The 25,553-nt window shown below is 61.0% G+C and overlaps 1 protein-coding gene across 1 annotated transcript in view; it reads left to right on the top strand.

The window, feature by feature from the left end:
• Positions 1-25,553, top strand: part of PLCH2 (phospholipase C eta 2) — a 65,397-nt gene that overhangs the window by 26,695 nt on the left and 13,149 nt on the right. Inside the window, exons 3-9 of the mRNA XM_055306779.1 lie at positions 14,512-14,658; positions 16,279-16,522; positions 16,693-16,822; positions 21,081-21,251; positions 23,314-23,407; positions 23,611-23,814; positions 24,043-24,163. Coding sequence (XP_055162754.1) covers positions 14,512-14,658; positions 16,279-16,522; positions 16,693-16,822; positions 21,081-21,251; positions 23,314-23,407; positions 23,611-23,814; positions 24,043-24,163 — 1,111 coding nt within the window. The remainder of the gene's footprint in view (positions 1-14,511; positions 14,659-16,278; positions 16,523-16,692; positions 16,823-21,080; positions 21,252-23,313; positions 23,408-23,610; positions 23,815-24,042; positions 24,164-25,553) is intronic.

Here is a 25,553-nt window from a genome sequence, read left to right as displayed (position 1 = left end):
AGGGGCTGATTTGCATACATTTGCATCTGCACATTCATGCTTCTGATTTCAAGGATTTTTGTGGTTTTAATTATTAAAAGTGGCCAAGAGTGGCCTGCAAATGGCCCCAGGTGCAAAGACTGGCTACCCAGGCATGTGGCATAGATTGCAAGCCCTAGAGGGCTGGCCCAGCCTGCTGTGGGCCAAAGCTGTGGGAATGGGCATCCCTCAGTGGGCTGGGCTGGTGGCTGTGCGGCTGTTTGCCCTGGAATCCGGCCCTCTTGTCTCAGTGCCAGGCTGGCTGGGGCCCTGCCTGGCTGCCACTCGCAGGCACAGAATCTAGGTCAGGCTGGTGCAGAGAGGCAGGGCAGTCCACTGGGGCCACGGCAGCCCGGGGCAGGTCCCTGACCTGATGATCTTGACAGGGGGGTAGGGGTATGGGTAAGGGGGTTCAGTCCTGGTGGGGGGTGAGGAGGGAGGCAAGTGGCAGGATGTTGCGGCTGAGGGTGCCATTGGCAGGGGTGAATGGGGTCTGTGTGGGGCAAGGCACCTAGGGTGTGGCTATGGCCCTTCAGACAGAGCCTTCCAGAAGCCCCCATCCCTCTGGCTGTCTGTGTCCTCCATTCCCTGCCACCCACCCCGTCATTGCCCGAGTCATCCCATCCCCCCCCCCCCCCCCCCCCGCCTCCTCCCACTGGTCCATCTGTGGCCCTGGGGCTCTGGCCGCATTCTGCTCTGCACAAGGACTGGAGCCGGTCACCAGCACTGGGCCTCAGCTCCCCTCCTGCCCTGGCAACCCTCTGGCCCACGGGCCTCTGCCGTCCTTGCTGTCCCCTATCTCCACAGACACCATGTCCATCCAGCCCTGCTGCTGTGTCGTCCTTGTGCATCCTGCTCTTCTGCCTAGGAATTTAGTGCTGTTTCCAAGCTGTTTGCTGGCTCAGCAGGGCTTGGGGGACCATGAAGCAGATTCATGCCCTGGTCTGGGGCTGGCATGGGGCTGCTGGGGGCAGTGGGGACACCAGGCTTTGAGCAGCAGCCCCTGCCACCCAGGCCCTTAGGGTCTGCAGTTCTGTCTGCAGCTCACCCATTACCCTGTACTTCTGTCCAGGTCTGGGGCTTGCCTGGGTCTGCTTTTTCCAGACATCTTCTAAGACGCGCCCTCTGGAACTCACTCCTGGGGTCAGGGCCTGGATCCTGGTCTTGGCTCTGCCTCTGCTTAGCTATGAGCCCCAGGCAAAATGTCCGTGCCTCAGTTTCCCTATCTGAAAGCAAAGAGGTTGGACCCGGTGGCCTCTGGGGGCCCTTCTAACTCAGACATTCTGAGGAGCAGAGTGGAGGACGCCCCGCAGTGCTGGTGGACTTATGGTACAGCCTGTCTGAGGCTGGGCTGCAGCTTACTGCAGCAGGTCACTGGAGAAGCGTTTCCTTGGAGATTTATGTAGGACGGAAGTCCGGAGACAAAATCTGAGGTGCCCTGTGGAGGTTTGTGCGGTTGCAGATCTGCTCTACTCCACTCATGAGGAGGTGACTGCTCATAGCCTCTTGTCCCTGGAGGCTGTCAGGCAGAGTGGCTGCTCCCCAGGCACTGGTCAGGGCCCGTGGCCCTGAGGATAGTAAGGCGGTGCTCCTGGGCCCTCCCCATACAGTGGCCACCAAAGGGGACAAGGCAGTGGCATCTTCGGTACCTGAGGCCTGGCCCCAGCTGTGCCCCTTGCCCCCTCACTGCCCTTCAGGCCTTTCTCTGAGCCTCATCTGGAGGCCCTTCAGAACTGCTGGCCCTCCCTTGGTTTACAGACAGGGAAGCTAAGGCCAGAGGGGCAGTGGCTTCATGGGTCACACAGAGGTCGGACAGAACAGGGAACTGGGGTCTCCCGACACCTGGCTCTCCGTGTGCCTTCTCCTGTCTCCGGTGGTCTTTGCTCTCCCTCCCTCCCTCCCTCCTGGCCTGGTGGTCAGTCTAGGGGACACAGTGCTTCCATTGGCTGGTGGGTGGCTCTGGGGTTTGGGCCAGGCAGGGAGGGACAGCCAGTGAGTGGTGGGGGTTGTACTTCCTGTCTAGGCCTGTGTCCCTGCCCCTCTGTTTCTGGGTCTCCACCAGGGGTCTTCTGTCCCTCTTTTTCCTTTGCAAATACCATTTTGTTCATCCCAACACAGATTGTGCACAGCGGCACTCTCACCAGGCCCTGGGCGTGTGCATGTGAGCACACAGGTCCTGCAGGTCCCCACATGCCAGGAGGAGCCCAGGTCTAGCTGGGACCCCATGTGTTGGGGTGCAGTCTGGCCTTCTCCTGGTGATGTTTGGGAACCAAAGGATGGACCCAGTTGGAACTCACGGCCAGATCCAGCCTCACCTTGGCCTCTGCCCAGTGTTTTAGATCTGGATGGCGAGGACCCCGTTCCAGGGAGTGGAGGTGGATGGTCCCCTGGGTCCTCTGGGGGTGCTTCGACACCTATATATGCTTCGACACCCTATATACTCACCCTGTGCTGAGTATATAGGCCTGGGCTCTGTCCCTAGGTGGGGGAAGCCCTGCCCTTGCAACCCCAGGTCAGAGCTAAGCCCTCTGCAGAACCTTCAGCCTCAGGCAGGGAGTGGGCACAGGCAAGTGGCCAGAAGGCGGGGAGGGAGCTGGTGGTGGGCTGTGGCAGCTGGAGGCTGTGGCAGCTGGAGGTGTATGCCTGGCAGGAGGAGAAGGGCCTGGGAGGGCAGAACTTGGGCTCCAGAGCACAGAGCATGAGCTCTGCACCCCTCCAGGAGGAAGGGCTCAGGCACCCCCACCCCACCTGAGGGTATCTGTGTATTCCGGTCCCCTTCTTCAAACAAGAACAAATTAGACTCCTGGGGGCCCCGCAGGCCCTTCTTCCAGACGGGTGCATGCATCCCCACCCACCACCAGTCAGGCCAAATGCTCTCAAAGACAGAATTTTGCTTAAATGCCCAGAAAGGAGATTTAGGAGATCGGAATCTTGCAAATTAACATGTGCGGCAGGCGGCTTTTAATCACCGCGGTGATCACCCGCCCGCCCCGCCCCTCGAGGGAAGTCAGCTCCAGGCTGCGCGGGGGTGGGGCCGGCAGAGCCGATGGATTATTCATCAGAACCTGAACTTGAACCAGAACCTCCCTTTGTCCACCCCAGGGAGCCGGCACCCCGCAGGGACCCCATGTCCTCGTGCCCCCCTCTGTTCCTCTTTCTTCCTGCTGCTCCCTGCCTCAATGTCCCCATTTCTGAGGCTTTGGGGCTGCTGGCCTTTCCCAGGGGGGATTGTGTAAGGGCACTTGCAGAGCTAGGCATGGGGTGCTGGACTGGCCCCTCCCTCCTTTGCTCCCTGGCCTCAGGCAACCTCTGGTGCCATTGTTTGGCCTGGTCCCCTCTTCTTGGCCCAACAGAGCCTACCTCAGCCTCCCCCAGCTCCGGCGGCTGTAGGACCCCCTCCTGCTGCAGTCAGCGGAGAACCTCAGTCACACCTGGTGCCAGATGGAGGCTCTGCTTCTCTCTTTGGGGTCTGTGCCAGCCCAGGGGACACAAGCCCAGGGACCCTGACGGTGCTCGGTGGACACATGACCCATGTGGACATGAGAGTCCCAGTGTCAAGTTCACGAGGGCAGATCCCCAGCCCGGGCAATGGCCCCGTCCACCGAAGCCTAGGGTTTTGCTAGTGACAGCCACGGGAGAATGGCTGTCCCTTTAAGGAAGCTGGGCAGCAGCCCTGTGGCTTGCCCTGGGGAGGATCCAGGTGGTGGTGGTGACAATTCCTGTATCTCACTCCCCTCTACGCCTGGGGGCCTGGCCTGGCAGGAGGCAGTCACACCTGGGGTGGCAGCAGCTCCTAGTAGCCCCAGGTGCTCCCGCTCTGGCCTGCCGCCTGCCTGCCACCCCTGGCCTGCCGCCTGCCTGCCACCCCGTAAACCTCCCCGGCCACCCTTATGGCTGTGGGCAGAAGCGGCAGCTTTCAAAACAGCACGCGAGGGACAAGGGACGAAAATCTCTTTCGTTGATGTGGGAGATGTTATTTCTCTCAGATGCTGGATGCAGCAGGTTGAACCAGAACACACCGCAGGAAGAGGCAGGCGGCACTGGATCAAGATCCGTTGGGGGCCGCTCAGCACGTGCCTACCCCTAGACTGCTCCCCCTTGGCCCAGGCAGGACCCCAGACCCCAGGATCTTCTGCAGGACCCTCACTGAGGGACATGTGGGGGGAGGCAGAGAAGGAGCCTATGAGGGGTTTGGATGCCACGTGGCCAGGGCTGTCACCAGGGGCTCCCAGACCCCCATCGTCACCATCCTGTACACATACCTGACCAGGCAGCAGTGAAATGTCACCCTAGCCGTCCTTGAAGCACTGAGCATTCTTGGGAGCCCCTCCTTGGAGAAAACTAGCCCATGGGGTCTGGGGGAGGCTGGGTGTAATGATCTGAGGGACCCTGTGGTCTTGAGGGGCTGCCAATGGGGGGGATGTTTTGTCCTTGAGGGGAGCGTGCTGCTACCCGCCTCTGGTAGGAGGGAGATCAGAGTAGCTGAGCGTGACCTCCGGAACCACCGCTGGAGGAGTGGGCACGCGCCACCCCCACCCCCAGCCCCTGAGCCAGCTGAGACCCCCACCGCACCCCAGCACACACTGCCTCCCCTGCCCACCGCGGGCCTGGGCTGTGAAGGGTTAAGGCAGGCGGGGCTCTGGCGGGAGGGGCGGTCCCACCGGCAGCGGCGGGCTGAGCGCTCTGTGCTCCTGATCGGCCATGGGCCCGTGCTCAGGAGCAGGGACAAGCGGGGCCAGCCGAGCACCCGGCCCCCCTTGGGCCACGCTGGTATCTGTGGGGGTGGTACCTGTGGGCCATGGAGGAACCCGGGGACCCCAGCGGGCTCAGTCGGGACGAAGGTAAGAGGGATCAGAAGGGGATTCAGGAAGGAGGCTGTGATCGCCCCAGCAGGGAGCCAGGGTCAGGTGCTGAACGGCCTATTGGTGACCCACAGGGCAGAGCTCGACCCCCTCCCCCAGGGATCTCTAGGACATTCCCATTCCCCCAACACATACACATCCCCCTGTCCCCCACGTCACCCCCCTCTGTACTGGCATCTCTGCAAAAAGTGGTGACAATCCCGATGGGCGGTGGGGAGGAGTTGCCCCAGCAGAGCTACCAGTCCCCAACGTCCAGCTGGCCCCCAGGGGATGACGGCCTCAGTGTGGGGGGTCGGATCTGGAGTATCCTGCCCTGGGGGACCTGGGGGCTCACCCGGCCAGTCCCCTCCCGCTCCCCTTGTCCTGGGCAGCGTGGTAGCCCTGAGCCTTGTCAGCACCCTGGACAGGGCAACAGCTGCCTCTCCCTGAGGGGCGGGTTCTGCCTGCGGAGCCCCCGGGGGTGGGGCTGAGGGTGGATTTCCTGCTCAGATCTGTTGCTCAGTCCTGACCTGGGGGCCCGGGCACTATCCTGGGCAGACCCCAGAGATCAACAGGGCTGGCGGGAGCCCTCTCAGGCTGCCCAGCACCAGCACCAGCACCAGGGAGCTTGGTTGCCCAGCAGCGTCAGGGCCTTTACCTGTATCTCACAGGTAAGTGGGGCAGCACTTCTCAGGGTCAGGGGTAGGTCTGCCCCAGGGCAGCACTTGCCCCGGGGCGGGAGTGGGGAGAAGCAGAGAGGGAAGGGGGCCAGGGCCACATCTGTGGTTGGAGTGACCACAGCCAGATGAAGAACTTCCTGATTAAGGACTGAGACCCCAAGGAGAGTATGGCTTGCCTTCAGACAATCTGTCCAGATCCTGGTTGTTTTGGACCGACTTTGCCTTGAGTCTGATTGGTGTGGACATGGGGGAGGGACTGCGCAGCACATGTGGGAGCAGGGACCTCCCTGCTGGCTACACTGAGGGGGAGTCCCTGGCAGCGCCTTTGTGGGCTGTGTGACCACAGGCAAGGCACCAACCCACAAGGTCTCTTGTGCAAGAGAGGACCGGCGTGGGGTCCCTTCGTAGGGTGGTTGTGGGCAGAGGGTGCCCTGTCCGTGCGGGGTCTCCAAGAATGCCTGCCTGCTCCATACCCACCCTCCCTCCCTGAGATGCCTTTATGAATGGAGGATAGCATGACAGGTGAAGATGGGGCTGGTGGTGCAGACACCCCTGGCTTGGCTGAGCTCTTGGGCCACTCGTGGGCATCCCCACTTGATGACCACAGCCCCCGTGCCAGTGTGGGGCAGGGTTCCCTTGTCGGGTGGTCCCTGGGGAGAGGCTGGCCCAGCACATCCTGCCTACCTGGCCTGCAGAGAGCTCTTTGGAATCGGCAGCCTGCGCTGGTCAGAGCACAGGGTCAGGGTGTCTGCCTGCTAACCCACGAGGGACTGGGTGCTGCCAAGGCCCAGGCTGCAGCCAGCAAGGGAAGAGCCCTGGTCTCAGGAGGGTGTAGGGTAGTTGCAACAGGAGCAGAGGGGAGCTCACCCCTCAGGCACCCACTGTCTGGGTCAGGGTCTCAGCTCACCTCGAGGTGGAGATGTGTAGCATGGCCCTGGTCTGCTGGGATGAATGTGCTGCGCCCCTCCTGCCTCCCCGCTCCGGGAGAGAACAGTCCCAAATGTGCAGCTGAGGACAGAGCAGATGGGCTGGAGTCTTGGGTCCGGCCCTCCATCTGTACAGCTAATGAGCGAATGGCATGGCTTCCATGCTCCTGGCACCTTCTCCTGGAGAGTCAGTGGCTGGGCCCTGAGGGAACATGGCCCTCTCCTGGGGCAGGTGTAAGTGAGGGGGATGCAGAGGGCCCTCTCCTGTGCAGAGGCCAGCCCCATGCTCCTTGAGGGCTGTTGGGGGCAGAGGCATCAAGGAAGGGATGAGTAATCAGAAGAGCCTGCTTCTTCCTGGGACTCTGCTTCCAACAGAGCGTACGTGGGCTTCCGCCGGCTGGACGGACTTCCTGTGTGGGAAAGGCCGGTGGGCGCGGGCCCCTTGGCTGGGGACACACACCCTTCCCAGGACAAGATGTTTCATTTGGCTCTTGGGCAGCACCCAGATGGGCCTCCATATGGAGGGGGCATCGTGCCCTGGAAGACCCTAGGATGGGGGTGGGGGGGCTGGATGTCACACGGAGAGAAGGTCAGAGTGGTTCTGGAGGTCTTGGCTTCACATCGACAAGAAGTGGTCCCGGCCCAGGCAGGCCCCAACTCTGGTCAGCTGAGCTTCTGGGCTTTGGGAGCTCCCTGTCAGTCAGGGCGTGTGGTGTGGCTGACCCCGGGCCAGGTGTGGGTGGCCCCTCCTGAGCTCCCTCCCAGGTCAGCCAGGGGCGTGCGAGGGGGGGAAGTCAGGGTGACACTCAGGGAGGCGCTCCTGGCCCAGCCCACACAGGGGAGTGGGAGGGGTGCTGCACAAGGCAGAGGGGACCTTAGGAGAGCCCAGCTGTTTCTGGACAGTCCTCAAGGCTCCTGAAGCCCCAGGGCTCTCGAGGAAGCCGCCCTGGCCAGAGGGAGCAGCCGGGCCCGGGGATGAGTCCTTGGGCTCAGCCTTCTTCTGTTTCCTGTTGGCTTCATGGCTCTGTGCCCGCTGTGCCGGCGGTCGTCCAGCATCGCCAGCTGCCGCCGGCCTCCTGCGCAGGCCCAGGTGGGTGTGGGGTGGGGACAGGGCTGGTTCGCCCGATGCAGGGGGACCCCTCCCTCCACACGCAGGAGCTTCCTCTCCTCCCAGCAGGCAGGCCCGGCTCCATCTGGTGACTTTTCAGGAACATGCCCCCACCCCCAGAGCCACTGTGAGTCTGTCTCTGCTTCTCTGGCCACTCCTGGGGGCTCCCTGGGGGTAGGTCCGTTAGATAAAGGCCACAAAGCAGGGCACCTGCCTCCAGGGAGCCCAGGCCAAGGTGGGTGGTGATGGCCAACCTGCCCCTTCCCAGCCTCCACCAGGCCAGTGCATGGGAGCTGAGGGCTGGGGCCTGGGATGGGAGCCCCTAGAACATATGAACCAGGGCACCCATGAGGGCAGGATGCAGTGGACGGGCCATTAATAGAGTCCTGTCCCTGCATGGCTGTCCTCTGCGGTTAGTATCACCACTGTGGCTGAGCTGGGGGCTGCCAAGACAGGAGGGGGCAGGTCTTCAACTGGGGAAGACCCTCAGTGAGGCTGGCATGGGCTCAGCTGGGCAGGCAGAGGAGAGCAGGATGTTGGGACCCCACCGTGCTGAAGATACTGGGTGTGCTGAGCAGCCTTGGTGACCGTGTGGTGCCTACTGCATGGGAAGGGACTTCTCCAGTGGGAAGGCGCTGGGCACCAGACACTCTCTCGCCCACTGTGTTCACTGCTGCAGGAGCCTGGGCCACCGTGCGCTGCTTGTCCATCACAAATGCTTCTGTCCCATCACAACCTATCAGGTGACACTCAAGTTCCTGCTGGCTTTCCCTCAGGCCGGGTCCTGCCGAGAGCTTGTGTCACCAGCTAGTAAGGGGCAGGCTGCTGTGGTACCCTGCCCAGAGGCGTGAGCACCCAGGTCCTTGTGGATGGATGCTGCAGGCTGGTCAGTCTGCATGGTGGATGGGGCTTGGCTGGCTGTGCGAGCCTATGCCCACCCTCTAGGAACACTTGCCTCCCGGGCTCCCTGGGTTCTGAGTGCACAGGCCTGGAGAGGGTGGGCTAGGCCAGAAGCAGCCTGCAGGGGCAGAGTGAAGTCCCAGTGGTCTGCATCCCTGGTCCTCTTCCCTTCTGAGCTGGTCCACGAAGCTCTCAGGCTCCTACTGGAAGGCTGAGCCGTCTGCCCAATGGGGAGGGTGCTGTGGGGACAGAGGACTGTCCTGGCAGGTGGCATATCTAGTATGGACTGCCATTCTCTGCTGTGCCCCAATCCCTAGCCCTGAGCCCTCCATCAGGCTTGTCTGGGGCCAGCCCTGGGCCTTGCCTACTTGGCCAACCAACCCCAGGGTCTTCCGCCCTCTTGCAGACCTCTGGGCACAGTCACCCTGGAGTCCTGCCTGGAGAGCCGACTCATACTCCCTGATAAAATAAAAATAGTTGGGAGGAGGCGCCCAGACGTGCAGGGGGAGGGGGGCACGAGCTGCTTCTCAGACGTTTAAATAATCTCCGCCATATGTGTGTGGGCCTGTCCCTCCCTCTGGCGAGGCGCTGGCCAGGGGCCGGGCTGATCCCCCGTGGGTGCACAGAGCCCAGTGTGGCAGGGAGCCCACTGACCCCTTCCTCTTCTCTCCCCAAGCACAGTCTGAGTGCCTACTGCATGCTGAGCTGGCCCCAGAAGAGGGCAGGTGTAGCTCAGGGCCACCGAGGGGGGGTGGGGGAGCGGGGTGGGGGTGGGGCTGAGGACCCCATAGAGGGTGCTGGGCTCAAGCTGGGGGTTGGGGCCGGAGGAGTCTTGGGCTCCCTGTGTCCTGCTGTTGCTGCCCCTTTGAGTAGAGTGGACAGAGGAAGAACTTGCTTAAAGATCCTTCAAGAAGGCAGACAATTGCTGGGGAGGGGAGGGCCAGGCCTGGGCTGTGTGTGGGGGTGTGCTCCGCATGCCCCAGCCCTGTGTGCCTGTGCTCAGTGAAGGGACAAGTGAGGCAGGGCCTGGGCCCCGCACACCCCTTGTGGAAGTGGGGCGTAGCACTTCCAGAGTCTGCCTGCGGTGTGTGCTCACACGGGGAAGTCTTTGGGCGTCATTTGTGGGTTTTGTGGGAAGAGTAAATTGATTTTCTAGCCTTCCTAGGGAAGAGGCGGAGCTGCTGACCTGCCCTGGCCTCTTGCGACTGCTCATGTGAGGATAGGGTCAGTGTCCGTTGTAGAAGCAGGACGTTGCCAGCGTCCTGTTGGCAAGGATGCTTCCCCCTTGGACAGCAGTAGCCCCTAGAGGAAGAAGAGAGTGAGGGGGAGACTGAGGCACAGAGACAGGCAAGGGCTGCACTCAGACTCTGCTTCTCGGCCACTGTACAGGACAGGCCATCCAGGTCAGCGGTTCAGCCCTGGGCCGGGGCCAAGCTGAGGAAGGCCATGGGCACCTGTCCTCTGGGGCATCTGTGTAGGGAGTGGCCCAGCCTGTTCCTGTCTGTGCTGGGCACATCCTGGCTCTGGGCTCCTCTGGGAGTGCAGCTGGGGGCACTGGCTCTGCTGGTGATGACCTCACCCTTGAGGCCAGGATGGTCAGTGATGATGGCATCCCAGGGGCTGGCTCCCATCAGCTCCTGGGGCTGGCTTGGTGGCCTTGGCACGGGGGTCCCTGCCTGTGCTCACCCACATTTGAGTGTCTGATGTGGGCCAGTCCCAGACAGCATAGGGACAGAATGGGACAGGATAGGGTGGTCTTGCCCGAGGTCCCTGGGGGTTTGGGAACTTGTCTCATCAGGCATCCGCAAAGCAGCCTCAAAGATCCTTGAAGGAAGATCTCAGGTCACAGAACAGAACCAGTAGAGGTGTGTGCAGGGCACGCCTGAGGGGATCCCTCTCCCCCACGGAGCCCTTCTGCCCCTAGCTGGCCCCCAGCTGACTTGGCCACCTCGTGGGCCGGTTGGTCAGGTGAACCCTGGCTCGAGGGCCCGGAGGCTACGTCTGCTGGTACTGGGGCCTGGCCGCTGGGGACTGACCTAGGGTGAGCACTACAGATGGAGTCGGGGTACTGGGATGTCAGCTTCCCCCCCGGCACCAGAGCAGCTGGTGCTCTCAGGGACAGGCAGGGTGGAAACCAGGCCAGGTGAGGTGGTGTCCCAGGTGGGGGTGGGCTGGGCTCCTGTTTCTCTGGGGAGGGGCTTTCTCAGGTGCTGGGGCTCGATCCCTCTGTAACCCTGAGGGAGCGTGTGGGGGCTGGCTCATGTGGACATGAGCACATGTGGACATGGGGTTTGGGGGGGCCCACCTGGCGCTTTTGGAGAGCTGCTAGATCATAGATGCCCCCTGCCCTCTGGAAGCTGCTGCCCCCTCCCTTTGAGGGCTGGGACTCAGCCCCTTTGGGGGAGGATGGGGAAGGAGGAGCCTTGCCTCCTGGCTTGGGGGACTGAACCATTGGGGTTCAGGGCCTGCCTTGGGTTTAAGCTTATCTTAGCAGTCACCTGAAGCACAGCCTCCACAGTGGGGCAACATGGGTGCCCCCGGAGCCAGGAGCTCCCCCATGGTGTCCTATAGCCCTCGAGCACCCCCACCTTGCACAGGGGCCACAGTTCTGTGTCCACCTGCCTCATGGAGTATCCGAAGTAGTGTGGGGTCACCCTCTGTTTCCGGGCAGCACAGGGGCTTCACTGGCAGAGTCATGCATCAAGCTGGCTTGACTGGACCTTCCTCCACTTGATCAGCAGAGAACCATGCCCTGGGTTGGCTGAGGAGGACTCGGAGTCTGGGGTGCAGGAGCTGGGCCCACTCAATCTGTGCCCCCAGCCACAGCCCCTACCCAGGCAGATGGGGCCCCCAAGCCCCCCTGACTGATGGCAGGAGACTGTTGATCAGCTAGTGGCTGAGAGCCCAAGGGCATGACCTGAGGATGGCAGGGTGTGACTGGCTGGGAGAGCTTTTGAGGGGATGGGAGGTGAGAACATGCCCCCCCCCCCAGTGGAGCCAGCCCTGGGGGAGGAAAGAGGAGCAGATGTGATCAGGTGTGAACTGGATTTGAGGAGCTATAGGCCTTTGAGGCAGGAGGGAATGGCCCAGCGTTGGGGAGGGACAGCTGATGGGGGGCAGTGACCCAGGACAAGCAGGTGGGGAGGTGGGGACCACCCTCGGACCCTTGTCCTGATACTCCCTGCCGGTTTCCGGTCCCCCTGTCCGGCTCTGACTCTCCCCGCTCCCTCATCACGCCAAGGCTGTCAGGGCTCCCAGGACCCACAGCCTCTCCCATTCCAGAGGCTGAGAGCTTCCTAGTCCAATTCCACACAACGCTCCTCCTGCAAGGGACCGAGTCAGTGCCACTCTGGCAAAGGCTTTTAATTGGGTTCTGGCATTTGACTTTGAGTCGATTATGTTGGATCTGACCAGGTGGGGCCCTGGTCACCTCCTGTGACCAGCTCTGGAACTCTGGGCCTGGCTTCTATCTGTGCTGGGAACAGAGGGGTAATGGTTCCTGTCTCAGCACAGCCCAGTGAGGACGGGGCAGGGGCCCCAGGGTGGGCTAGGGGCTCACGGGCCTGTGGCAGAGGGGCCCTGGGGTCCTCACCTCAGCGGGTTGTGACTGGGGTGGGGTTCTGCTGCCTGGTCAGCTCCCAGAAGCTGCTGCTCCTGCCCCCCAACCCTGGGACTGCAAGAACCCCCTCAGAGCCCTGGCAAGTACAAGAGATGTGGGGTTAGGAGCAGGGGCTTCTGCTGGAGCTCTGGCCGGGATGGAGAGGGCCAGCAGCCTGTGAGTCCAGCATGGGGAGGGTGGTGGGAGGACTGTCACCCCAGTCCTTACAGCAGTGTTCCTGAGTCCCTGGAGTGGCTACCTCTCTGACTGGGCTGTCATTGCTAGGATGTGGGGGCTGGTGGCCTGTGCCCTTGTCGACACTGCCTCCTGCCCAGTGCCCTCTTGGTCCCCAGCTGGGAATTCCCTTGGCCTAAATCCTCTGGCCAGCTGGGCAGGACCCAGGCTTGGATTAGCACAGGGGATTGGGCAGAGGATGGGCGGGGTGGGCAGAGGCGCTGCAGCTCCCCTGCCCTTGGACTCAGGGACGCTGCCTCTTTGGGGATCCCTTCGTGGCCCTGGTGGGTGGGCAGGCTGGCCTGGGGGCCGCAAGAGACAGCAGGTGAGAGCTGGGCCATGCCGGAGGTGCCTCTAGCAGGAGGAAGAAGCGGCGGCAGAGAGGAGGGGCCCGTGGAGCCCCCGTGCCACCTGCCGTTGCCTGAGTGGCTGCTGAGCCAGGCTGGGGGACACTGGCCCCTCTGGCTCTGGGAGCCACCCCTGGCCAGCGTCCTACCATGTCTGTCCCCCCGCCATCTACCCCCAGCCAGACCAGGGCAACAGTGGCCTGCCTGGCGGAGGCCCTCCTCTGGGTCGGAGCGAGCGTGGCCATGTCCCGGCCGTGGCATCTCAGCCCACTAGGTAAGGCGGCCGGGAGGGGCCAGGACAGGCCTACTCTCGTCTGAAGGCCCTCCCCTGGGGGCCAGAAGGTGGGGGCTGCTTCTGGGGGAGAGAGGCCTACCTCCTCCCAATGAAACCGTGATCTCCTGCCGCTTGGCTCTGCGTCTGGGGGTCACGAGACTCCAGCAGCACACCCAGTCTGCCTCTCTGGCTGCTCCTTGCTCCACCCCCACTGACCCCCAGGCCTGGAGGCTAAACACCAGAAAGGCAGTAGGGAGGGTAGGGGTCGGGGGGCTGGGTCAGGCAAGGGCTGGTGGCAGGAGCCTGGCTGGGCACTCAGGTGGCTTGAAAGCTTTTGGTGAGGGGGTTCCTGGCACTCTGGGGGGCAGTAAGTGTGGGTGCAGGACATGACAGCCCTCAGAGGTGAGCAGAATGCCCCTGACGAGTGTGAGACGTGGTGTGGGGGGTTGAGCCTCTGGCAGGTGATGAGAACGTCATGTCTGTGTTGGCAGGGCTGGCCCATGGACGGCCCCATGTGGGGCTGTGTGGCCCCACTGGCTCTCTCCACTCCAGCTGAACGATGGGGCCTGGCACATGCTCTGGGCCTCCGGGCCACCCCTGGCCCCACGTCCTGCCTCTCCACCCCTACCCCCGCATACCAGCAGCCCACCTTAAGCATCCCCTGTGGAGCCAGCCTCTCTGTCAGGGTCAGGGATGGGCTTCCTCACTGGCCGGTCTCTTCGGACTGGCATGTGCCTGCACAGCAACTCCTGAGGGTCCCTCGCTGGGTGGGTCTTGTGGGGCTTAGTGACTTGGCGCTTCAGCAGATGGCACTGTCTGCATCCTGGGCTCTCTGTAAGTAGGTGTGAGGGTGGGGTGCCTCTCTAGAGCCAGGAGGCTGCCGGCCTGCTGGGCGCCCCCCGACCCCAGGACCTGGCAGACATGTAGGCTGCAGGCACTCCCAGTGGACAGAGGAGTGGGAAGAGAGGGAAGGAACGCCAGGGAAGGGTTTGCATTCTGGAGCTGAAGTCTGCTTCTGCACCTGCTGCAAGCCTTGGCCTCACTGGGCCTCCCCCCAGGGGTGGACGAGTGCCATGCCCCCCTTACTGCACGGAGGAGGAGGAGGAGGTTGGCTTTCCTGGACACCACGGGAAGGGGGCTCAGGCTCTCAGGAGAGCCTGTGGCCACTGGCTGCCTGCCTGGTACCGGCCCTGTGCCCAGCCCGGGGTCTCAATGCACAGAAGCCCCTGAGAGTGGCTCAGCCACCACAGCCCCTCATGTGTCATAGACTTTGGGGGTGGGTCATGGCAGTCAGTGGGGCCAACAGAGGGTGGGCGGGCAGGTAGCTGGAGCAAAGGAAAGCAAAGCTGTGGAGGAGCTGGGCCCGACCTGGGACCTCCCCCAACCCAGGAGAGGCTGGCCACATCCTGGCCAGGCCCAAGAGCTGGGCTCCTAACCCCCATGGGCCGGCGGGGGGTGCAGTGGATGGTCTCCACGCCTTGGCAGCACGTGGTTGGTAGGCGGTGGGGCTGGCCCAGCCCTCATGCCACTCCTGTCTATCTCTGTGTCTGTCATCTGTCTGCCTGCCGGGTCCGCGGACATCCAGTGGAGGGATGCATGAGCGCCATGCAGGCGGGGACACAGATGGTGAAGCTCCGTGGCAGCTCCAAGGGCCTGGTCCGCTTCTACTTCCTGGACGAGCATCGCTCCTGCATCCGCTGGCGGCCCTCACGCAAGAATGAGAAGGCCAAGAGTGAGCGGGGCAGCCCTGGGGGGAACGACTGGGGGGGCATCTCAGGGGCAGCAGCATCCTGAGCCCTGGGCCTGGCACGTGGGTCCAGTGGCCTTGGGGTTTTGAGGTGACCTCTGGACGCCAGGTGGGGAGGGGTAGGGGCCCCATGCCCTTCAGTGCCCTGGTTGTGTTCCTGGATCTGGGTGGGGCTGAGGGGTAAAAGGAACTTCAGTCTGGCTGGGGAACAAGACCTTCCAGAAACAGAGAGAGACACACGCCAGCCGGGCACACCAAGGGCAAGGTGGCCTGGGGCCGGGAGGGGTCCTGAGCTAAAGGATTTGTGTAGGAAGGAAGAGGTTGGTCTCTGAGCAGGGCATGGTGGGGACCAGGCTGAGGGGTAGGAATGGACCAGGAGAGACCCAGGGCTACCAGGGCAGGGTCTCAGCCCAGCAGTTGCCAAGGGCACTGTCACTGCCAGAGGCCTGGGAGAGGGCCGTGCTGCAGAGGCCCCTGGAGGGCATCCTGGAGGAGACGGCTGGCACTGCCCCCTGGGCCCAGGGAGGTGACACTGCTGAGCTCAGTTGGAGTTCCTCCTTCTCCCCGGCACTGTTCCCTGCACTGGGCATCCTGGGAGCTGGGCAGTCCCTCCTCACAACAGGGCAACCTCACGTCCTGACAAGCACTGGGTCAGATAGGGTCACGGAAGCCCCCGGAGGGGAGCAGCCGACAGGGCAGGGCCAGTGGGTGGGCCCAGGGTGCTGTTCAGAGCTGAGTCCCCATGAGGGAGGAGATGGGGGCAGCTGTTCCTGATGGTCACGCCTCCTAGTCTGGAGGCCCAGATCCCAGGGAAGTGGGCTCTGCATGCTGAGCGCTCACGGGTGAGAGCAGAGGACAGAGGGTGAGATGGGAGGATCCCCAGAAGGGCTGCCCTGCAGGAGGCAGGAGGCATGAGGCCGGCTAGAGGGGCAGTGGTGGGGATGGAGCTCAAGGTGCCTGGCTTAGGGCAAGGGGGCTGCTGGGCTGGGAGGAGCCCCCACCACTTGTACGGACCAGACCCTATGAACACCTTTCTGAGCTCAGCTCCTTGGCGTCATTCAGATTTGTAGGAGGGTCTGTGGAGCACGGGTGCTGCGTCCAGTAATGAAAGCCCTGCTAGAGCAGGATCCTGCTGCTCCCGCTGCCCCCTCCTGCTGGTGCCAGAGCTTCCTAGGGAGGCAGCCCAGGGTCAGCCCAGCCTCAGAGTTGGGAGGCCCATAGGCTTGTCTGGGCCTTGTCACCCTGCAGCCTGGCTGCTTAGTGCACAGGCCACAGCTGGAATCGCTAAGTAGGGGGAGGCCGCCCCCCTCTGGAAGGGTGTATAAAGACACCCCCAGGGAAGTGAGGAGCAGACCTCTGGGTCAGAGCAGAGCAGGGAGGGCTGACCCACCAGCCTGAGCACGTTTGTACTTTCTCTTTCTCCTGCCTGAGGGCCCTGTCCCCAGCCCCCCCCAGCCGTCAAGCTCCTCCCCGGCCTTCCCCAAGCTCCTCCCCAGCCCCAGCAGACCACCAGCCTCGCCTCCCGCCTCCCGAGTCCCTGTGTGCTGAGCTGCTGTGGCCTGGGGCCCGGGGCGGCTGTGACAGGTGCTCCCCCACCCCCCGCAGTTTCCATCGACTCCATCCAGGAGGTGAGCGAGGGTCGGCAGTCGGAGATCTTCCAGCGCTACCCCGATGGCATTTTTGACCCCAACTGCTGCTTCAGCATCTACCATGGCAGCCACCGAGAGTCGCTGGACCTGGTCTCACCCAGCGGGGACGAGGCGCGCACCTGGGTCACCGGCCTGCGCTACCTCATGGCAGGCATCCGCGATGAGGACAGCCTGGCCCGCCGCCAGCGCACTAGGGACCAATATCCTTGGTCTTGGGGGACAGACCTCAGGGACACACTGTGTCTTCCTCCCTGTGGGGTCATCCTGCCCCTGTCAGGGCCACACATTTGGGGAAGGATGCTTGGGCTGGTGTCCTGGGCAGGGGGCAGGGCACAGCTGGACCCATGTTGGTCCCTAACTCGGCCCTAAAGTGGCTGAAGCAGACATTTGATGAGGCCGACAAGAACGGGGACGGCAGCCTGAGCATCGGTGAGGTCCTGCAGCTGCTGCATAAGCTGAACGTGAACCTGCCCCGGCAGAGGGTGAAGCAGATGTTCAAGGTGAGGCGAGGCAGGGCTGGGGGCTGCAGGTGTGTGGGAGCTGCAGGAAGTCGGGCAGGGCCTGCGGTCAGTGGTCACTGAAGGAAGCCACCAAAGGTGGCACACTGGCCTGTCTCACAGGCCATGTCTCTGGTTCCCCGCCCTAGGCAGTCTTCCCAGTTGCCAACCGGCCTGGTGTTAGAAGTTACAAACGCACATCTGTCAGCTGACAGGGAGGCTTTATTGTCTGTAATTAGTTTCTGTCTTTCCAGAACTCCTGCTGCTGCGGTGGGGAGAAAAGGTGGCATTGGTGGGTTGTGCTTTGTGGGGTTGATGGGCAAGCAAACCCAGTTCCTAGGCTGCAGCCTGGAAAAATGCTTCTCCCTCCCTCTCCCTCCTTCCCTCCTTCCCTCCCTCCCTCTCTCTCCCTCTCCCTCCCTCTCCCTCCCTCTCCCCCCCCCCCCCCACGCGAACACACACAACCAACTGCTCCACCAGGCATAGCCCCTGGTGGCTTCACATGTGCTCTCATGATAGACAGGTGGTGGCACTCAGCTGGAGAGAGGGGAACCTGTAGCTCAGAACACATGGGTCTGGGCATGAATGAAGGGGCCACTGGGACACCCTCAGGCTGCTGGCCAAGGACTCGAGGTGGCTCCCAGGGCCCCTCCTGAGGGCCCCCAAGAAGACAGGGCCTGCCTGGGCAGTGAGGAGCTGGAGCTCAGGCCTGCAGATCAGCAACGCCCTGCCCCCCCCCCATGTACCCTGCCGATCCTACCTCTAGGGGAAGCTCCAGGGTGAGAGGCTCTTCCAGAATGGTGAGGCTGTTGGGGGCCAGGCAATAGGCTGGGTTAGGACTCAACCAACCTGGCCTAGGCAGGGGCACCCCGAATGGGGTACAAGTGCACACAGTCTCCCAGGGCCTGAAGGTCAAGTGTAAAGTCCTGGCTTGAAGATGCACCCACACTGGGAGCTCTGGGGAGCCCATGCCCACCTGCTCCTCCTGTAGGGACACTGGGCCTAGGTGCACTCAGCACAGGGGCTCCCCACAGAGCCCTCTGACCAGCCACCGACTTGGCTGAGTCTGGGCTCTGACCTGATGCCCTTGAGGAAACTCAGAGTAGGGAGGAGATGCCTGCAGCCTGGGTCCTGCCAATGGGGTGGGGTCTAGGCTCAAGGGAAGTGAGCAGCAGGGTAGGAAGGGCCCTGCGGAGCCCAGACCCAGGGCAGCTCAGAACCAAGCAGCCATGTCCATGGGAGTCCCTGAGAGCACAGGCCTCTCCGGCCCTCTCCACGGCCACCCTCCGCAGGGCTCTGGAACCCAGGGAAGGAGGGCTGACCTCCAGCCAGGCAGGGCAGCTTTGCTCGTTAGCATCAATTTGGTCGTCGAGAAATCTCAATACTGTTTCCATCGGAAGTGCCTGATCAAAGGAGAGTCTGTGTGGTGGGTAAAGGCTGCCTTGAACAGAGTTTCATAAAGTCTGAGATAAGAGCAGAGTGCAGGCTAGGCCCCGCGTGGCCTCCAACACCCTGTGCTGGCTCCGAGGCCTGGCCCAGCTCGGTGGCTCCTGCCTGAGCGCGCCCTCACCTCCCACGGTTGCTCTCTGCAGGAAGAGTGGCCTTCCTTCAGGAAGCACTTCTGGGGCTGAGGGGCTAAGTCTGTCCTTTTGGGTCTCCTGAGGGTCTCATCCCCATAAAGTGTTCTTACTCATCCTGAGGGCTGGCAGCTGGACAGAAAGCCAGCAGCCACCCCATCCTGGCTGGACTCCTGGCTGTACCACCCAGCACTGAACTGGGTGGGAGGCCAAATCACCCTGTAAGTCGGACACTCAACACAATGGGCATCTCTGCCCAGCTCCAGCCACACCCTGGGGGCACTGACAGCCTGGCTGGCTCTGTCCCCAGGGTGCCCTTTGACCTGCAGCATGTGCCCTGGCCTGGCCTGGCCTGCTGACTCTCAGACCCAGGGCTGCCCTCAAACCGAGCTCCAGACACATGTGGTCTTTGGTGTCTTCTGGGTCCCAGCACACGGGGCTCTGGGCTCTGATCCTGCTCCAGCCTTGGCGAGGATGCTGAGGTCCTAGAGTGAGGCTCTGGGGCCTTGCTAGGTTCTCACTTCAGTGCCAAGCTAAGGGCAGATGTTAGAGATCAGCCTTCCCAAGAGCAGTGCTCTCACTAGACACGGACATGCAGGTGGCTGTGGTACCCTGGTTCCCTGCTGATGCTGATGGTCCAGAGAGAGCCTCAGGGACCTAGTGCCCACCCCCATCACCCCAGATTGTGTCATCACGTGAGGAAAATACTCCAGATGGCACTCACAGCTGGGCGTATTGCTGTCTGTGGTGCTGACCTGATGTCCCTTCCTGCCGTATAGTCAACCTCCAGGCAGGTCTGGAGCAGCATTTTCTATGGGGACTTTCCTACCCATTCCCAGGGACCGCCATGGCCACAGGGCACCTCAGGCTCTTCTGGGCAGCCAGGCCTGCAGTTGCTGTGTCTAGTCCTCTGGGTCTGTCCCTGGCCTTGGTGTTCAGTGTTCAGGGTCTGACACTTCAGTAGATGCTCCCTGAGTGAGTGTGTTCATGAAGGGGTTTCTGGTCTCACTGGGGTCCCAGAGGGTTTGCCCCTGGGTTTCCTGCAGGTGTTGTGGGAGCTGCCCTGTCTGCAAGAGAAAGACAGTGGCCAGATCCTCTCTCTGTTGTGGGGACTGAAGCCAGGGCACTCCTGTACACCTTGGGGCCTTGTGCTTTTCTAAACAATGGGCAACCAATTGTAATTACAGGCCACAACCCAGGGTGGGCATTAACACCAAGGTGGGGTGTTAGCTCCCAGTATAGGGTGTTGGCTCCAATGTGTGGTGTTGATTCCAGAATGAAGTGTTGGCTCTCAGGGTGGAGTGTTGGCTCCAGGGTGGGGTGTTGATCCCCAAGGCGGGGTGTTGACTCTTGAGTGAGGTGTTGGCTCCAAAGTGGGGTGTTGGCCCAACGTAGGATGTTGATTTTAAAGTATTGGCTCCAGGATGGGGTGTTGGCTCCAGAGTAAGGTGTTAGCTACAGTGTGGGGTGTTGGTTCCAGGATGGAGTGTTGGCTCTCAGGTGAGGTGCTGGCTCCAGGATGGGGTATTGGCACCAGGGTGGGTTGTAGGCTCCAGGGTGGGTTGTTGGCCCCTAGGTGAGGTATTGTCTCCAGGGCAGGGTATTGGCTAAAAGGGTCTTGGCTCCAGTGTAGGGTGTTGATTCCAGAGTAAGGTGTTAGCTCCAATGTGGGGTGTTGACTCCAGGATGGAGTGTTGGCTCCCAGAGTGGGGTGTTGGCTCTCAGGGTAAGGTGTTGGCTCCAGGGTAGGATGTTGACTCTATAGTAAGGTGTTGGGTCCAATGTGGGGTGTTGACTCCAGAATGGGGTGTTGGCTCTAGGGTGAGGTATTAGCTCTCAGGGTTAAGTGTTGGCTCCAATGTGGGGTGTTGACTCCAGAATGGGGTGTTGGCTCCAGGGTAGGATGTTGACTCTAGAGTAAGGTGTTGGCTCCAAAGTGAGGTGTTGGCTTTCAGGGTGGAGTGTTGACCCTAGAATAAGGTGTTGGCTTCATTGTGGGGTATTGACTCCTTATGGATTGTTGGCTCCCTGAGTAGAGTGTTGGCTTCAGTGCAGGGTCTTGGCTCCAGGATTGAGTATTAGCTCTCAATGTGGGGTGTTGGCTCCAATGTGGGGTGTTGGCTCTTGATTGAAGTGTTGGCTCCAGGATGGGGTATTGGCACCAGCATGGGTTGTCAGCTCTAGCTTGGGTTGTAGGCTCCAGGACGGTGTATTGGCCCCTAGATGGGGTATTGGCTCCAGGATGGGGTTTTGGTTGAAAGAGCCTTGGCTCCAGTGTAGGGTGTTGACTCTAGAGTAAGGTGTTGGCTCCAATGTGGAATGTTCACTCCAGATTAGAGTGTTGGCTCCAAGAGTGAAGTGTTGGCTCCTAGGTGGGGTGTTGTCTCTCAGTATAAGGTATTGTTCCCAGAGTGGGGTGTTGATTCCCAGATGGAGCACTGACCCCAAAGTGGAGTTTTGACTCCAATGTGGGGTGTTGGTTCTCAGAGTGGGGTGACTGTGCCAGGTTTAATTGTAAGTTAATTTTGAAAGGCTAGGGGAGGGGGGGTCAGCTCTCAGTTAAAGAGTCACTTGGTGGCTTCTTGGTAGGAGAGTCAGAAGGGGAGCCCAGTGAATTCACTGCAGCCAGGGGCCCAGGGGGCTATCAGGGTGGGACATTGGGGGACACAGGCTTTGGCTTGCAGGAAGCAGATACAGATGACCACCAGGGGACACTGGGCTTTGAGGAGTTCTGTGCCTTCTATAAGATGATGTCCACCCGCCGGGACCTCTACCTGCTCATGCTGACCTACAGTGACCACAAGGACCACCTGAATGCCACTGACCTCCAGCGCTTCCTGGAGGTGGAGCAGAAGGTGAGGGCATGGGGCAAGAGGAGCCGAGTCCCAGCCTATGTGGCTCCCAGGGCACTTGAACCAGTTCAGTGTGGCCGAGAACCCTTCAGTGTGGAAGGATGGTCTATAGCCGGCATTCAGGGTCCCTAAACCCTTTCACTTAGTGGACCTGCTTTGGTTCCCATCATGGGCCATGCCAACATATTTCAGGGGGTGTCCCATGGAGGCCCTGAGGGGCCTTCTCTGTGGGCCTCTGAGCAGTTCAGCCCTGACCACAGACACCCCAAGCTTCCTGAAGGGAGCCTGCACTTGACTGCAGCACCTTTAGCGTGGAGTGCCTCATAGAACTGGGGTTCCATGTCCCAGCCTTCCCACCTGTTCCAGCCATGGGTCTGGCTAGCTTGTACCCCCTGAGCTCCAGGCCGATTGCCACCGCCACTCACTCATTAGTCCAGCAGAGGCCTCTGGGTGTCCGAGGGGCATGCCCACCCATTTCTCTTGATTCTAGGCCTTCCTGTCCATTGTAAGAGGTTGAGGGCTCCCTGGACACTGTCCTCCTGACTGGGGGCCCAGTGTCCAGAGGCTCAGGGATGTGGACTCCTCAACCTCAGATGAGGCAGGGCCTGGGTGTTACCTTCTGTGGTGGGCAGGAGGCTGGAAATCTGTAGTGGGAGAGGGGAAGGCCAGAGTCCCCCAAGGAAAGAGCACTGCTGTGGTGGGGCTCAGACAGCATATGGCTCCCACCCTTAGGGCTGGTGGGAGCAACCATGAGGACCAGCTTCCAGACTTATAACTTCCTGGAACCCTTAGGGACCTAGTTTTGGGCAGAAAGTGGGAGCAGCAGTCAGCTTGGAGGTTAGGGGCCACAGGAAGTGGCCACTGGACCGGGCCGAGGGCTGGGTGGCTGGAACAGCAGGTGCAGCCGAGAGACCCAGGCCAGTCTACCCAGCAGTTGCCCAGGATCTCCCACCACTGCTGTCCCGGGTTGGCACCCTGCCCCACTCCGCTCCACGATGAGGCTGCCCTAAGCCCAGGGCATGACAGAGGGCTGCCCCTGGGGCTGTTCTCCCAGAATCCCTCCCCACCACTCACTGTTTGCTGAGGTTCTGTCCTTGTGGCAGTTCCGCAGGCAGGAGCCCTGGGGTCTTATCCAGGTGGGAGAGGCTGACAGCAGCCTCGTTGAATCTTGATGTCCAGGGAGACTCACCCCCAGCCCAGCCACTGTGAGTGGCTCTTTATTCCCTGCCCTCTGCCCTAAGCTTTCTAGAACTCTCCCTATGTCTGGGGCTAACACTGTCCACCAGGAGGGTGGTTTGGGCCCTGACCAGCCCCCTGGACTCTGGACCTCCCGCAGTCCACAACTGCTCTGAGCTCTGACCCTATTTGTCTCCCTTGCCTCCCCTCAAGGTTACCTCTCCCCCTGCATTCCTCGGGACTTCCTGGAAGCCCTGCTGGTGGGCCTGCTTCTGGGAACTGGGGGTTCCTGGACTGGGCTGCCCCCAGGGCCCTGGGAGATTACCCAGCCTCTTATGTGTGGGGTCATTGATGTGAAGGGCCGCAGGGGCTCAGCTCTATTGTGCGCCTTCCTGTGATAGCTGTGGATAGGCAGCAGAGCGGCCAGGGAGAGGAGGCTCCCTGTGCCCCCGGGGTTCCTCCAGGGTGGGACAGGGTCCCAGTTTTCCTGCACCTTTTCACACACAGGACTGCCCTGGTCCATAGCTGTTGAGACCCCTGACACAGTGGGGATGTGGGGTGGCCCAGCTGATGAGACCAAAGACCCTCCCCAGCTTCAAGGATCCTCAGTCGGAGACAGCTCTTCCAAAGCCGTGTGATCTATCAGTAGTCCTCTGGCCACTGAAGCTCAAGTCTTGTAACACTGGGAGTAGCCAGTGGGCCACCTGATCAGGGAAGCACACTGCAGGGGCCTGAGCCTCCCCCCCCCCCCCCCCGCTCTGGTTAGTCTTGGTGTGACAATCAGAGGCAGGGTGGGAGGCAGTGGTGGTGGTGGAGGAGGGGGTCCTGCCTGAGTCTAGCCCAAGCCAGTGACAGGCTAGCTTGGGCTTAAGCCCCTGCTCTGGCCTAGATGGCGGGTGTGACCCTTGAGAGCTGCCGGGACATCATCAAGCAGTTTGAGCCCTGCCCAGAAAACAAGAGTAAGGGGGTGCTGGGCATTGATGGTGAGTGGGGGCGTCTCTGCGGTTCAGCTGTCCTGGCAGGCCGATGGGGGGGGGTGCTGGTGGCTAACTTGTGGCCCTGGACTGGTGGCCTGAGCGGGTATAGCTTCCTGTTCCACGTGGTGTGGGGATGGGTGGTGCTGAGATGAGCCTTGTGGTGTGACCGTTGTGCAGGGGCTAAGCGCCAACTTGTGCTCCCCACACAGGCTTCACCAACTATACTCGGAGTCCCGCCGGCGACATCTTTAACCCAGAGCACCATGGCGTGCACCAGGACATGACACGGCCGCTAAGCCACTACTTCATCACCTCATCCCACAACACCTACCTCGTGGGTGACCAGCTCATGTCCCAGTCTCGGGTAGACATGTACGCCTGGGTCCTGCAGGCCGGCTGCCGTTGCGTGGAGGGTGCGTGGTCAGGCCTCTAGGACTCCACATCCCCTCAGCCCCCAGGGTCCCAGGCCTGGACTGTGGACTGGCCCCACCCCTGTGGGGTCTCTGAGCAGGGTGTCTGCCCTCCTTCCCAAGCAGGAGCCGTGAGAGGCTCCTCCTGATGGTAACTGCTGGGCAAGTCCATGAACTCTGGGCGTGGGCAATCAGGCTTCTGGAGCTGACTGAGGTTTACTCTGCCCACAGTGGACTGCTGGGATGGGCCTGACGGGGAGCCCATTGTGCACCATGGCTATACTCTGACCTCCAAGATCCTCTTCAGAGATGTCATCGAAACCATCAACAAATATGCTTTTGTCAAGAATGAGTGAGTGGCTGGGACTGGAGAGGGGGGAGACTGAAGGGGGGGTGGAGGAGGGGTTCAAATGGCTCTTCCCCCACATCCTTTCTTGGGAGCAGTTTGCAGAGGCCAAGGGGCTGGTTTTGGGGTCTGTTGTTGAAGCTGAGGGTCAGGGAAGGGAGTGGAGCCACAGCTCTGGGGAGAGGAAAGGCAGTGGGTGCAGGTGCTGACAGCAGATGAGCTGTGGCTGAGTGGGGTACCTGTGCCAGCAGCCCCTGCCCACAAACACTCGGCAACCTCTGGTGTTAGCTGCCGGAAGCAGTGGTGGCTCTGGCACTAATTACCCCCAGAAGTTACTCTGTGTCCAAACACAATTTGCTGTCACTCAGCTGTAGCTACAGACATTGCTGAACAAAACCCAATTTAGTTTCTGGAAATAGAAGACTGCCTCCCCACACTTACAGTCTCCTTCAACTCTTGGCTAAACAAGGTTCACAGACAAGTAAAGAGCTAATTTAATGATGGAGGGAAGGAGAAGCAAGATTGATTTAGAAAATAGAAATAGAGGGGCCCCTCCTGAAGGAGCTTGCCCGAGTTCTGTCTTGGGCTTTCAGAAGGGAGTGGGAGTGAGGAGTGGCAGCCTGGGCCCTAGAATTTCAGGTGAGAGAGGCATTTCAGGGCAGGGATGCTGAGACAGATACCTGTCTTGTAGCTGCAGGGGACCCAGGAACCTGCTAGTGTCTCAGGACAGGGCTTGTACCTTATGTGTGCCAGCATAATCTTTGCAGGTATAAGGTTCTTCCCTAGGGCCTTGGACTTCAGGCTTCAGTCCCTTGCCTTAGAAATGGGGAGATGACTAACCTTCACCCCAAGTCCTGTTTGTTATCTCCACATCACAGGACTTGTCCATCTCTTGCTCTGATTCATGCCCTCTAGGTCTGGGTCACCTATGTTTTCTGAAAGGATCATGTTGCCCTTTGGCAAAAATCCAAGTAAAATGTGCACATGGTTAAAAAAAGTAAATCAAATAATTGAAGAGCGTAGAATGAAAATCCCTATGTTATACTCCCCATTTTGCACTATGCAGGTAATAACAATGTTCTACCAGATGGTATATGCCTGGCTTATGTTTCTTTTCTTATGGGGCCAATGTTGGGACCCCAGAGCCATTCACAGGACCATGTCTCCAGTATCTAGGTCAATGAGATTATCTTTCTCAGTCTATTCATTGCTCCATGTTTCACCTCAGTTTAGTCCCCATCTTTTTTAAACCATGACTTGCTGACTTTCTTGAATGTTTCCTTTTGTTTTCCTGGAGTTTCTAATTGCCTTTGTTTTTTCTTATTGGGATATGAACTGCATGCCTTCCTTACCTGTCCCTAAAATTTCTTAGCTCATTTCCCACCCACTCAGTTGC

This window comes from Nyctereutes procyonoides, unplaced genomic scaffold, assembly GCF_905146905.1.
Source record: "Nyctereutes procyonoides isolate TBG_1078 unplaced genomic scaffold, NYPRO_anot_genome, whole genome shotgun sequence".
Taxonomy (NCBI): Eukaryota; Metazoa; Chordata; class Mammalia; order Carnivora; family Canidae; genus Nyctereutes; species Nyctereutes procyonoides.
This window is presented reverse-complemented; position numbering and strand designations above follow the sequence as displayed.